Below are 13,967 nucleotides of genomic sequence, written 5' to 3'. Positions count from 1 at the left end.
GCTTTGGCCTGCTGGGTGGTGGCCTTTGGGCCTCTCATATCACTCTCCCAAAGCCACCTCAGGCTCTGGCATGGAGGAGGTTTCTCTGGTGTCAAAAACAGATTTTGAGCTGTTGGGTGACAATTCCTTCATGTCACAATTTCCCATGAAATTCCTAGGAGCTCAGCAGTGTGGCAACTTTGTTCCTGAATCAAACTGGTCAGAGATGACTTGGAGGGGCAGACAGACTTGCTCCTCTGGATAATCCAGCCCCCACGGCAGAAAAGCAGAATAAAAATGGAGACAGGACTTGGACAAAGAGGTGGAAGCAGCAAGTGTTTACAGCAACAGCATGGCCCCTTGCCTGCCACTGTCCCATTAAGGGCCTGCTTCCTAGGAAGGCCCCATCAGGAAGGAAAAGCTCTCACGGGATGCTGGGAAGGCCCAGCACGAGTGTGCATCCCTCCGGCCCGTGTGGCAGATTTGTTGCCTTGGCAGGAAACCATCAGTGCTCTCAACTTTCCCTTCCTGCTGCCTGTGCTAAGGGATATTTAGAAAAAGTGCTTTGTGACCGCTTGGCGTGGCTGGGTGGCTTTTTCTGCTCGTTCCTCTGCACAGCCTCTGTGCTCCCCATCAGTGGCTGCTTCTCTTCCTTAATTCTCATTCTTGGGTTTGGGTGACTCAGGGCTGGATGAGCTGTGCAGAGTCATTGCAGTAAAGACTTGGGAAGGATGCTCAAAATCCCAGAAGTGAAACCTATTCACGTGTGAGCCCTTGGTCCCTGGGCATTGTCCCCAGAGAGGAACCCCTCTGAGAACCAGAGGTTTCCAACGTGTGGTTTTGGTGGCTTCTGAGCAGCTGGGAGAGCCAGAGAAACAAAATAAGTTATATGGGATGGGAGACAAATTATTTTGAGTTATCTTAATCTAACAATTTATTCTAGCCTTCAGCAAGAGCAGCCTAGGAGAACCTACCAAGACTATGGGCACACAACCTAAAAAGGTTGGCTATTGAATTTCACACACTCCAAGGGGTTTTGTCCTGCCATGACCTCAGAGCTGTCTCTGGATTTTTCCAGAACTGGTGGCACCAGCCCCATGAAAATCTTGAATCAAGAGCGGAGATTGAATTCATTGAATTAGATGGAGATCAAGATATTCAAAGGAGCGGACAGCTGTACCTGGAGCTTAAAATATTTCCATGGTACTCAAGAACCCAGTTTCTACCCACAATACCCATCTTTGTGCATACCAGAGGAGACAGCAGAGAAGTGCTTGTAGTAGAAATAAACTCATTTACTGTCAGAAATCTGAGGTGTTTGTATGTTACAAAAATAAAAATGTACAGTCACTCTCATAAAACTCACCTTTTTTTTTCTCTCTAGTATAAGTTAGTGCTTTTACAAACAAAAACAGAAAAGAGTCTAGAGCTAGATTTCCAGCTGGTACCTCTCCAAGTGCTCTGCATAGGCCAGTGGGATCACTTGGGATGAGGATCACAGGATGGGGGACACCCCTGATGGCACTGGCAGTGCTGCCAGGGTGGTGGCCAGCTCAGAGGGAGCTGGCATTTCCAAGCAGGACCAGAGGAGGAAACTTTGGGTATGTTTTTGTTGAATTATTCAGAGCACGGAACGTGTCCCCGCTGCTTTTTGGCAAGGGTGGGAGGCCGGGCAAGGCCTGGCCTGGAGTGATGTTTGTACCAGCTCGGTGCCCTGGCTGAATTAATTTCTCCCACCTGTTTGTCTCGCCCCAGTGACTGTGCCATGACCCTCCCCATCAGGCCGAGCTCCCTCCACAAGAACAAAGGAATAAAGGTGCTGCCATGGTGCAAGGCCGCTCTTAACCCAATCCTATCCCAAACACACTCGAGGGTGGCAGGAACCACCTGCAGATGTCCCGTTTGCCTTTGCCTGCTGTGGTTGTGACATTGCTGGTTGGGACAAGAGCTCCCCTTTGGGGTGGGAGCACAGGAACTCCCAGTTAGCCCTGAATGGTCCCAGTCACCCGTGACTGAACACACCTGGTGACATCACGGTGTGCCTTTGTCTCCACCAAACTTCTCAAGAAGGGAGGATGGGAGAAGCTAAGGCCTGGGTCTAAGCCAACATCAAATGTGTTTGCCTAGTCCTGAAATAGAGCTTTTACAAAATGTGACTCGTGCAGTGCTGCAGCTCAAGCAATTTCATTTCTGGGGGGAGGAATCAGCGTCCTCCTGGCAGGGAAACCACGGACCTGGGCTCGGGCTCTCCAACCCAACAACTACAGGGAAAAACACCAGGAGCACCTTCAGGTGAAATGTTCTGTGGACATTTTTTACAAATCCAGGCAGAATGGGCTGAAGCTCAGCACCACCTGCAGCTCCTCAGCTCAGGGTTTGGTGCTGGTAAATTTTGTCACCTCTGAGGGACAGCAATGGGGACATGGCAGCGCTCAGCCAAGGGGATGAACTCTGGTCTGTGCTGCTGGGCTGGAAACATGAGCCACCAGGAAGGGGGTTAAAAAAAAATACATGAAGAGCTCACCTTAAATTTTAATGAGCTGGAGATGATTATTAACAGCCAGCAGCTGGAAGCTGCAGGATCCTGAAAGCTTTTAAAGGGTGACTGCTGCTGTTGGGAAGCACTAATGGGTTTTTTGGAAGATGTTGGCCCCACTGGAGAAACCTACAGGGGACCTGCTGGATGGTACCAGTAAACTCCAGTGGGCTGCTACCAGGGCACTCCAGTGGGATGGAATGTCCATCAGGTTAGTGGGAAGGCAGCCCTTGGACAGGAGCTGGGAATCCCATCCCTGCCCTGCCAGCTTGAAGCTGGGAGAGCATTTCTGCAGGGATGCAAAGCTGTGGGAGACCCTTTCCTCTGTGGGTGATACTTGTCCTTGACATTTGCATCAAGCTGCTCAGCAGAACTGCAGCTGCCGCTCCTCATCCCCCCAAAGCCCTTCCTACCATGCCGAGGCACAGAGGAACTCCGGCTCCCCCTGTGCCAGGCAATCTGCAAACAGAATTCTTTAGGGGGACTTTCTGCACACAGTGTTCTTGCTTGGGAAAATAACTCAGGGCACTCAGGGCAGGATTTGTTCCCCAGATTTGGTCACCTCAGTGTTGATCAGAGGGGCAGCCTGGGATGCAGAGCCACAGACCAGGGTTCATGTGTGCAACCACAGCTGCACCTTCCTGAAAAAATTACAACAAAACAAGCAGAGCAGCGCGTTTGACACAGACCACGCCGGAGCGGGGGCAACCCCAGGCACCCCAAACACCCAAAGCCTCGGGCCCCAGAGCATCCTGTCCTCCCTTCAGAGCCAGGACAAACCCTCCTGCTGCGGGGCAGAGCTAGGATTTCAGATCCTTGGAGAGCTGTGTGTCCGTGTCGCTGCTGGTTCCCAGGTGACTGTTGGGCACGATGCCCAGAGCCACCTCGTTCTGAGGCTTCCACGGCACTTTGTTGCCCGCAAACCTCATAAATCGTTGCCCTGCTAAGAAATACAAAATGGGATCCAAGCAGCTGTTGGTGCTGGCCAGGGGACGAGTCACCTTGTAGGCCAGGTTGATGGCGTTGAGGGTCTGGCAGCTCAGGTCCCAGCTCCGGAAGGAGTAGTACAAGGTACGGGTGACGTGGAAAGGAAGAAAACAAACAATGAAGACCACCAGGACGATGATGATCATCTTCACCGACTTCTTCTTGGAGCGGGACAGGCGGGAAATGCCCCGGGTGGGCTGGAGCAGCCGCCGGGCCATCAGGCAGTAGCAGACGATGATGATGAGGAAGGGGATGCAGAAGAGCAGCACCAGCATCACCGAGCTGTAAATGACGAACTGCCCGAAGAGCTCCTTGCTGGAGGTGTCGTGGCAGGTGATGGCGTCGCCCTTGGCGCTGGTGGTGACGAAGAAGAGCACGGGGCACTGGCACACCACGGTCACCAGCCACACGGCCGCCGAGACCTTGCGCGCGTGGCGCACGTGGCCCCAGCGCAGCGACTTGAGCGGGTAGCAGATGCCCAGGAAGCGGTGGATGCTGATGCACAGCAGGAAGAGGATGCTGCAGTAGAGGTTGGTGTAGAAGAGGAAGCGCACGAGCTTGCACAGCCCCGCGCTGAAGGGCCAGTTGTCCCCCATGGCGTAGTAGTAGACCAGGAGGGGCAGGGACACCACGTAGAGCGTGTCGCTTATGGCCAGGTTGAACATGTAGGTGGTGGAGGCGTTCCAGGTCTTGATCCTGAAGATGAAGGCGTAGAGGGCCAGCAGGTTGAGGAAGAGCCCCACCACGCACACGATGCCGTAGGAGACGGGCAGCAGGACGTATTTGAAGTCCTCGTCGAACACGCACTTGTAGGGGTTGTCATCTGTGCCACCCGGCTCCAAGGAGCTGTTGGTGACCCTGGTCCAGGCTGGAGGAGTTGTGAGGTTCTCCATCACCCTGGGGGGACAGCAAAGAGGCTGTAAGGACACGGAGACAATGGCTCAAGAGGGCAGCACATCACTGGCCGCAGACACCACGGCCTCACGGTGCTGGTGACACAACTGAGCAGACCCTGGCATGGAGGAATTACGGTCAGGTGGATCAGGTGAGTTTTATTTAACCTCATTTTGCATCTGGAGCACAGAGGAAGAACCAGGCTGCTTTAAAGTCACCAACAAACCCCAGGCCACACGTGGGACTCCACCTCAGAGGTCCCGCAGCCCAGTTCAATGTCCCAAACCGCCCTTCCCACCAGGTTCACACAGAAATTTGCTCTCCTGCATCTCAGAATAGGAAAAATGCTCCATTCTGTGCATAACCAGCCACAAGGGGTGACCCAGCTGAGCACCACTAGAAATGCATCCTGCTAAATTCCAGGCAGAGAGGATTAGAAAGTGGAATTTCAGCACGCAAACCTCGTGACCATTTCAGAGGTCTTCAGCTCCTTCTGGTAGGGCAAACCTCATCACACCCTGTAATCAAACCTTGCCAAAAGGAGCAGGGTCTCCACCAGAGGGGCTCTGCCTTGGCTGCTGCTGAGGATGAGGGGTCTTTAATGGGTTTAGTGCTGGGCTGATGGTGGCCAGGTCACAGTCCTGCTCGCTGGCCTTGAGCCCTGCTTGTGCAGAGCTGGTTTCTGCACGGAACTGATTAGCTGGGAGGAGAAAAATGGCCTTGAAAGGGTCTCTGCAGACACACAGAGCCTGGCCTGTCTCTGAGGAGGGACAAGGGCCCTTTTGTGCCCTGGGCTCTGCTGACACACGATCTCTGAGCGAGCCCATGGGTCAGGAATCAAATTAAAATGCATTTCCTCCCTTCCCGTAAGAGGAGCCGGATTGGTGTCCCTGCTGTTCCCTGCCTTACGGGAAGCCCGTGGAAATGGGGGGTCACAGGGAGACAATCCAGCCCAGCAGCTCAGGGAGCAGCAGGAGAAAGGCTCTGAGGAAAGGTGCCCTTGGAATGAGCGTGTGGGATGTACCCTGGCCCAAACCTGATCAGGATTTCAGGTGGGAAAGAACAATCCCGGCCTTTCTGGGTGAAGGGCTCAGCTCTAACCTGGTGCCACCATGCTGAGGGCATGTTGCCATGCCCTTTCTGGCAGAATAAACGCCAGATCCAGAGCTATCCTGCCCCTACCTCAACCCAGATGCTGTAGGGAAGGAGGCAGTGGCAGTATCCTGGAAGCTGCCAGCCTGGATGGTGTCCCACCAAAGCAAAGCACTTTGGTACTAAAAAGCAGCTTGACCACTGTTTGCTGAGGGAGAGGGGATGAAGTGATGCTTCCAGCCCATCACCAGGGCATAACTCCAGTCCTTGCTGTGGGGACTGGATCAATCAACCTGTCCAGAAGTGCACTGCCACCATCCCTGATGATGTTTCCCCCATCCTGCTGCTTTCCCCTTGGAGCAGAGCAGGAACAGGGCTGGCTGAGGCTCACACTTCCCAAGGACAGGGGTGGAAACCACACACACACATCCCAGCTGATCTGCAGTATCTGCAAAAACCCCAACACAACTTTGGGAATCACTCTGTGATGGAAATCAGGAGCCAGCACTGTCCTGGCCCCGGGGTTTTGCTTCTCCTGCACTCAGCTCAGCTTTGCTCCCATCCTGCTCCCCCCGAGCCCTCAGCAGTGTGGCTGTGGATGGAGAGGGTTAACAGAGCTCTGGCAGATGGGAAAACATTTTCCAGCTGCTGTTGTCTGCAATTTCTTCCTTCCCTCTGCGCTGTGCAGCTCTGTGGCCAAGCAGAGAGAGGTTGCCCACAGAGCTGGCAGCTGATGAAACGGGCTGGGCAGGCCGCCGTGACCGAGGGAAGCCACACAAGACGCCCCAAAAGGCTCAGGGAGGGCTTACAGAGCTCCAGAGGCTTCAGCCTGGCACGGATTTCTCCATCTGCATTCCCTCTCTGCCCTGCACGGAACCCAGCACTGACGGGGGGAGATCACCCTGAATTCCAGCTCAGCTTCCCACAGGCTCCTGAGGCTCCAGTGAGAAAACCCAGCCATGCTCCATCCCTAAGCCAAGGTGGGGAATCTCCTGTGCCTGGTCCCCCATCTCCACCTTCAGGACAAGGAGCAAACAGTGTTTGCTGCTTGGTTTGAATGCAGCCTTGTCCCTGCTGTCGTGCTCTCCCTCCTTTTCCTTCTGGCAATGCAGAAGCCTTTCTTTTCCCTCTTTTTCAGCCTCGTTTTGCCCAGAATCCCTAGGACAAAACGTGCTGTGTGTGCAGGGCCCGTGGCTGCAGTCCATTCCCTCACTGCATCCGCAGGCAGCGAGCTGGAGAGGCCAGGCCAGCCAAGGCACGTGGGGGAACAAGGGCTGGCAGCTGGCACTGCCCTTTGCTGTGCCCACGGGTGCCACAAATGCCAGCTGTGACACCCCCAGCCCCAGGATGAGGGGAGGGAGAGGAACCAGCGATCCCTGAGGATGCCAAGTGGGGTGAACACTTCTGTGATCCCCAAAAGCAAACAAACCACGATGCTTTGGTGAGAGCCACCGGCCTCTGCCCCATCACTTCATCTCCTGGCCCCTTCTGAGGTCACAGTGGGAGGCCTTTCCTCTGGCATTGACCAGGCACAGCTTTTTGGGTGCCATCCCCTCACAGTTTCCTCCGTGCTGAACCACGTGCAGGTTGCAGTGGCTGGACCATCCTTCCCTCTGCAGCGTGGACCCGTTTATCCCATGAGTTTATTCCCAGAAAACCTCAGTGCCAGAGCATGAGGGCAGCACAGGAGAGCAGCCCGGGCAGATCACTGCCCTCAAACGCAGCACCCACGGGCACGTGCACGTGAAGTCAGCATCCCAAAATGCTCCTGTAACTGGATCTGCAGGGATATTTGGATCAGGCAGCAGGGGAGAGGAGAGGAGAGGAGGGGGCTGTCATGAGAGAAGGTCACGGGCAGCTCAGGGATGGGCAGCACTCCACAGGGAGCCCACGGGATGGGCACTGAAATCCCAAGTCAAGGCCTTGGCTCCTGATTTCTGCCCCATTTTCCAGCATTCCCAGTGCCATCCCAGCTGTGTTTTACACTGGAATTTGCCAGGCAGCAGCAAAGTCACTGAACACAGCAAAGCGCAACCAAGTCATGGCTGTGATTAATACGTTTTCACAGGGGGCTGATGAGCTTTAATTGGCCTTCCCAAATAATTAATGTGGACTAATTTCCCAGCAGGACCTCACAGAGGCAGCCCTTGGTGGTGCCACAGCTCCCACTGTTTAATGCTGAGGCTGAAACCACGATCCCCTCGTTCACCACATCTTCTCCCTGACTGCCTTCCAAAGCACACACGGAGAACGTGGGAGTTTTCCCTGCCCTCATTCTGAGGCATTGTGTGGACTCATCAAAATCCTCGCTCAGGATCAGGAACCACTCGAGACTCTGGGAAGCAAAACGATCTGGGATTGTCTTTTATAGGTGGCCATTGAATCTTAGTGTGTATTGTACAGGTGGCCTTTGAGCCATAGTGAAATCTTTGTATTGTACAAGTGGCCTATGAGTCTCAGTAAAATCTATGTATTGTATAGGTGGCCTTTGAGTTCTAGTAAAATCTATGTATTGTACAGGTGGCCTTTGAGTTATAGTAAAATCTATGTATTGTATAGGTGGCCTTTGAGTTATAGTAAAATCTATGTATTGTACAGGTGGCCTTGCCCCAATCCCAGTTGTTCTAACTGGGCTGCAGCTGTGATGTCCTTCCTTGGGCTGCAGCTGTGGCCAGTGAAGGTAACTGGGATAAAAGGGGCTGGGCTTGGCCTGGCAGGGGGAGCCTTGGAGGAGGTGTGGTGAAGAAGCAGGAGCAACACTGCTGTGAAGAGCTGTGTGTGAGGAACCCTCCCCAGAAGGTATGGGAGTCTAGAAATAGGATAACAAAAATAGGATAACAACAGTTTTTCACTGCTCTGGGGCTGTGGTTCCAAGCCTTTGTGACCAAAAGCAAACAGGGAAGGTGTTTGGGTGCTCCCAAGCCTGTCTGCTTGGAGCTGTGAGATGGGATCCGAAATCTGAGCCTGCCCAAACTGCTGCTTTCCATCTGCCCTTTCCCTTGGATCCTTTCTGCCACAGTGACCTTCAGGGCCCTTCTCCTCCAGGCTGGCCCCAGCTCCAGTGTGGGCTGAGGATCGTCCCCAGCGCTTCTCCCCAGCAATCCCAAGGCAGGACACCCCCAAAATTCATTTCCAGCTTTAAGGGGCTTTATCCCTCTCCCTGCCAGGCAACATCCCTCCTTTATCCCTGCTTACCCCTTCCTCCATCCCCAAAATAGCCAGAATGTCTCAGTTAAAGCAAAACCTTGCAAAGAATCTGTGTTTCTGTCCCTACAAAAAAGCAGCTTTGGAGGGCAGCTCCACTCCAGGAATGCTGCCTCAGTTTCCCCTCCTGTCAGCAGGCTGAGAAACAGCAGAGTTGAATTTGTTTTCTCTGTGAAAAATATTTTTCTGGGGGTGTTTTGGTTTCCTAGAGGGTTTTTCAGTAACTTGATCCAAGCTAAAAAGGGGAGAGAAAGTCTGGAGAAAAAATGTAACGAGTTTAAAAGAACTTCATGACTTCGTTTGGAGGTCAAATAAAAGGTTTTGCTTTGAGAGAAATCCCTTCTTCTGGGAATTTCTGGTTTCCCCCAAGAAACTCCCTGAATTCCTCCCTGAATCCATCTCCCTTCCAGCTTTTGCTTCCCTGGGGGTACCAAAACCTCCTGCCTTGCTCCACACCATGGGGAATCAATTGAAATTAATCAAATCTGTGGCTTTACAGTGAATTGAGAAAGCATTAAAACCATCAGTGCCAATGGTAATTAAGGCCACCTTCACTCAGTAGAGCCTGACTCAATTCCCAGCACGGCAGAGCTCTGGGGATGGATCCTGCTGGAAGCAAACATCAACCCTGGCCAGTATTTAATCCCTTCACCAACACTTCCCCTCCTGCCTCAGCAGGGGTGATGCTCCCTGCCTGTTTTTCCCTGCTGTGGGATGGGGGCAGATCCTATTTGAGCCCTCAAAATTCCAGTTCTAATAATTCCATGGGGGAAACCGAGCACTTAGGCTCCTTTAGGCTTCCTGGAGGTTCAAGATGGTGTTTGTGTCAGGAGTTTGACTTTGGTTTTGCCCCTCCATGACCTTTAGATGCCCACAGGAGGAAGCAACAGTCAGAGGGAAGAGTGTGGCACCAGTTCCTGGCCGATTTGGTGACCCCACAGATTTCATATGTGGGAGAAAGGACATTTCCATGGAGACCTCCCAGCCTCCTGCCCACACCAAGGGAGTCACAACCACCCTGGAGAAACCAAAGGCGCTCAGGGGGACAACCAGGACAACACAATCACCGTGGCACCAGCAGAAAAAGGACTTTGGGGGACGCATTCTTTGTCCCACGGAGGCAAGAGGGTCTTTGCTGCATGGGTGGTTCCCAGGCAGGTTTTGGTGGGGGCTGCCCGGCAGCACGCTCGGCTGCCAGAGAACTATTCGTGGCTTTGGCTCCCTGTCAACAGCCCGAGATAAAAATCGCGCTGGGCAGAGACAGGACAAAGTCACTCGGTGCCACGGCCCGTCAGAAATCCTTCTGGGGCCTTTATAACCCACTCAGCCCCGGGATGAGGCTGTGCTTTGGGGCTCAGAGCATTTGGGGGTCTCTCCTTTTGCATGGAGCCCCCCAAACTATCAGCCACCCGTTGTTGGAGGGAAAACAAGAGTAATTTGGTGGTAATGATACGGCCCAATTTTGGCAGCAATGACCATCCCCCAGTGCTGGTGCCCCCCAGAGCTGGGTTTGCTGCTCCTCACTTCGTGCACAGGAAGGCAGCGCGTTGCCAAGTGGCTTTTGCAATAAACTGATAAGCAAACTGGAACAGAAAGAGAAATGAGATGTTTTGCCCCTAAAGTTGTTCCTGCGGCGATGTCAGCCAGTGCCCACCTCTGGGAAGAAGGGTGTTTGGGGTGTTAGGGGCTGCTAGAAGGAGTCAAACAGTTTGAAGTGAGAGTGTCACCGTTGCAGTCTAAATTAAAACACTCCCAAAAGAAATTACATAGGGAGCCCAGCACGCAACGAGATGGAAAAACACGCGGAGCAAAGCAGGGAGTCAGCTCCATGGTTTAACCTGAGCTGTGTGCAGGAAATCACGGACAAACAGCCAGAGAGCTCCCCGGGGAAGGGAGAAACTCAGCAGCAAAGACATTATGGTGAATTAATGCATAAAAAACCCAACAATTCAGGCGAAGAGGAGCAGGAGGTTTCCCTGCGTGCCCGTTCGTGCCAGCACCCGCCCAGGCCAGCGCCTCCGTGCCGGCTGCGGGTCCCACTGCCCTGTTTTGGAGCCCTTTGGGGCTTTTTTAGCGGCACTCCGGGCAGTGCCTGGGGGTGACACGAGGAGAGCCGGGCTTGGGCTCTGTTCATGCCGTGCCCCTCGCCCTGCGCTGGGTGCGCTGTGTCACCCGTGTCACCCGGACAGCAACAAGTGCCACCACCACCTCCGTGAGTACGTGCGCGTGTGTGTGTGTCCCCCTCGTGTGTGCGTGTCCCCATTCCCACCCCATTCACGAGTTTCCCACTCCATCCTGGAGGTCGCCTCCTGTCCTTCCTTGTCGCGGGCACCCCCACATCCCCCCATGATGCCCCCGTGGTCCCCCCACGATCCCTCCTTGGTTCCCCCGTTGTCCCCGCACTGTCCCCCGCCCGCCGCGGCCGCGCTCACCGGGCGATGCCGAGCCGGGGGCTCCGTGCCGGGGTCGTGCCGGGGTTCAGCGCCGATGTCCCCGCTCGGGCGGCCGTGCCATGCCCGGCTCTGGTCCTTCCCCCGCCCGGTGCCGCCGCTCCCGGTGCCGCCCGTGCCGCGTGTGAGCCGGGCCGGGGCCGCACCGCCCTCCCGGCGCTGGGAACGGGGCTGGAACGGGGCAGGACCGGGGCCAGAGCTGCCCCGCCCGGGCCGGGACCGCCCCTTCCCCCGGGGCCGGGACAGGAGCGCTCCCTCCTCCCTGGATGGGAACGTGCTGGGACCGGGACAGCAGCGCGGCCGGCCCTGTTCCCCTGCGGATGGCGCTGTGCGTGGGATCGGGGCTGGGGACAGAGCGGGATCCCCTCCCTGATGGGATCGGGGATAGGGACAGAGCGGGATCCCCCTCCCTGATGGGATCGGGGCTGGGGACAGAGCGGGATCCCCTCCCTGATGGGATCGGGGATAGGGACAGAGCGGGATCCCCTCCCTGATGGGATCGGGGATAGGGACAGAGCGGGATCCCCTCCCTGATGGGATCGGGGCTGGGGACAGAGCGGGATCCCCTCCCTGATGGGATCGGGGCTGGGGACAGAGCGGGATCCCCCTCCCTGATGGGATCGGGGCTGGGGACAGAGCGGGATCCCCCTCCCTGATGGGATCGGGGCTGGGGACAGAGCGGGATCCCCCTCCCTGATGGGATCGGGGATAGGGACAGAGCGGGATCCCCCTCCCTGCCCCGGAGTGGGAGTGTGGGTGGCATTTGGGGCTGGACACCGACCGCTCTCCCCTTTCTCCCCCGGAATGGGACCGGGATTCGGGCTGGGACAGGAGACCCTCCCTCCATCCTCCAGAAATGGGAGCATGGATGGCATCAGAATCGGGACTGATATTGGACACAGGTGATTGCGCCCCAAATCCTCCCCCGGGGATGGGGCCGAAGTCAGGACAAGGACAGGACCCCTCCCACCTCTCTGCCCTGGGAATGGGACCATGGATGGGGCTGGAGCTGGGACTGAGACCGGACTCACTTCCACGGGTGCTGGTAGTGGGTCTGATGCCAGGACTGGGATGCTGGGGCATTTCACCATTGCTGTGTCCAGGAGGACACGGCAGAGGCTTTGCTCGAGGTTTGCTCCTCGCTGTGCCCTCTGTGCCCCGCTGTCCCCACAGAGCCCTGCAGGACACAGCCTCCCAGGGAGCTGCAGGAAGCTGAGGAGAGCCACGACCAGCAGCAGCACCTTCACACCCTGCCCTCTCCTGCAGGTGCCCGAGGGCAGCAGTGGCCAGGTCCATCCCAACTTTCCTCATTCATCTGGGTGAGAAACGTTGAGGTTTTGGGGCTGGGGAGCAGGCACAGCCCCAGGGGATGACGTGCAGGTGGCCCAGCTGTTTTCCACTGCCAGGAGCTCCAGTGCTCCCCCGAGCATTCCCCATCTGTGTCCCTGGGTGACAGCCAGGTCCTCCTTCCCCTGCTGGATCTGATTCCATCTGGGGGTCCTTGGGCCCCCTGGCTGTGCTGGGGGGCACAAAGCCCCTGATGAGGAGGGGAAGGACACCAATGGCATCTGTTACTCAGCAGCACAAAGTGGCAGCTGGCTCGGGAGGCTTTGAGAGGATATGAACTCCTGGCATGGACACAGCGCTGCGGAGATTTCGCTCCTGGACCTCCGTGCCAGAAAAGAGCAAAAAAAAATAATTCCTGTTTCCTTCTTCTGATGTAATTTGTTTGAGGAGGGAAAACAATACATCACATCACAGCTATTTGGGGCTGATAAGGGAGGAAGGACAGGCTTGCTGCCTGCCCAGAGGGTGGGAGGGAGGGAGATGCCTGAGTGAGGCTCAGCCGGGTGCCCTGGCTGCTGAGCCCAGCCCAGCCCATCCCTCCTGGGTTTGGAAACGCTTCTTGGGCAAAGGCTGGGCTCACCCAGCCACAGCACCTTGGTTTCATCCTCCAAATCCTCCCCCCTGCCAGGGAGGGATGATGCCCAGGGGTGGTGGATGATGCCCAGAGGGGGTGGATGATGCCCAGGGGTGGTGGATGATGCCCAGAGGGGGTGGATGATGCCCAGGGGTGGTGGATGATGCCCAGAGGTGAGCGATGATGCCCAGGGAGCTGTTGCTGTCCCTGCTGGAGCTGTGACCCATGGGATGATGCTGCTCTCAGCAGCCCTTGCCTGGCACTGTCTCCCCCAGCCTGCTCCTCCAAGGGCTGAGCACCTGCAGCTCTTCCTCTGCAGGATGGAGCCAAGCAGCTCAAAAACAAGAGGCAGGCTCGTCTCCAGGGGTGATTACTGATGGCCAGGCCGGCTGCGAGGGCTGCTTGAGGAGATGTTTCTCTAAAAGCTTCTTTGGAGCAGGGAGGTGTCCCCTGGAGAGCCCTCTTCCCCCCAGCCTGGTTGGTGTCCCAGCAGCTTCCAGCAGGCAGGAGCTTCCCAGCTTCGCTGCAAGGAAAATCCTCTCCTTTCCTTTCTTTTGCTTTTTCTCCTTTCGTTTGGGCGTGAGGGAGATGGAAGGAGGCCTTGAACCCTAACCCACCTTGCTCATTCCTGTCCTATCACCCAAGGCACCCAAAACCAGAGCCTGCCCTGCCCCAAATCTCCCTTTCCCAGCTCCACAGCAGCCCAAGGAGGAGGCAGATGTTTTAAATCCTGTTGAGAAGCCCATGGTTTGTGCAGCTGCATGCAGAAGACAGAGGCAATACCCGGCGAGCTGACCTGGAAAGCAGCCCCACGTTTCCCTTTGCAGCTTCATTTTTCAACCCTTTTGGCAGCCCAGCAGGTTTCTAAGACACTTTCAAAACATTCCCATGTTGACTAGCAGGC

The 13,967-nt window shown here is 55.8% G+C and overlaps 1 protein-coding gene across 1 annotated transcript; it reads right to left on the bottom strand.

Moving 5' to 3' along the window:
• Positions 1 to 1,253: 1,253 nt before the first annotated feature.
• Positions 1,254 to 11,197, bottom strand: P2RY2 (purinergic receptor P2Y2). Its single transcript, XM_063150231.1, has 2 exons — positions 11,125 to 11,197; positions 1,254 to 4,399 (listed from the first exon to the last, which is right to left on the bottom strand). Exon 2 carries the CDS (start codon positions 4,393 to 4,395, stop codon positions 3,316 to 3,318), a length of 1,080 nt encoding a protein of 359 aa, XP_063006301.1. The 5' UTR covers positions 4,396 to 4,399; positions 11,125 to 11,197; the 3' UTR covers positions 1,254 to 3,315.
• Between the last annotated feature and the right edge of the window lie 2,770 nt (positions 11,198 to 13,967).

This window comes from Melospiza melodia, chromosome 2, assembly GCF_035770615.1.
Source record: "Melospiza melodia melodia isolate bMelMel2 chromosome 2, bMelMel2.pri, whole genome shotgun sequence".
NCBI classification, from domain to species: Eukaryota; Metazoa; Chordata; class Aves; order Passeriformes; family Passerellidae; genus Melospiza; species Melospiza melodia.
The sequence above is the reverse complement of the archived record's forward strand: the minus strand, read 5'-3'. Positions and strand labels throughout refer to the sequence as shown.

Excerpts from the sequence above, each read along its gene's own strand:
- P2RY2 (XM_063150231.1), bottom strand. The coding sequence starts at position 4,395 with ATGGAGAACCTCACAACTCCTCCAGCCTGGACCAGGGTCACCAACAGC.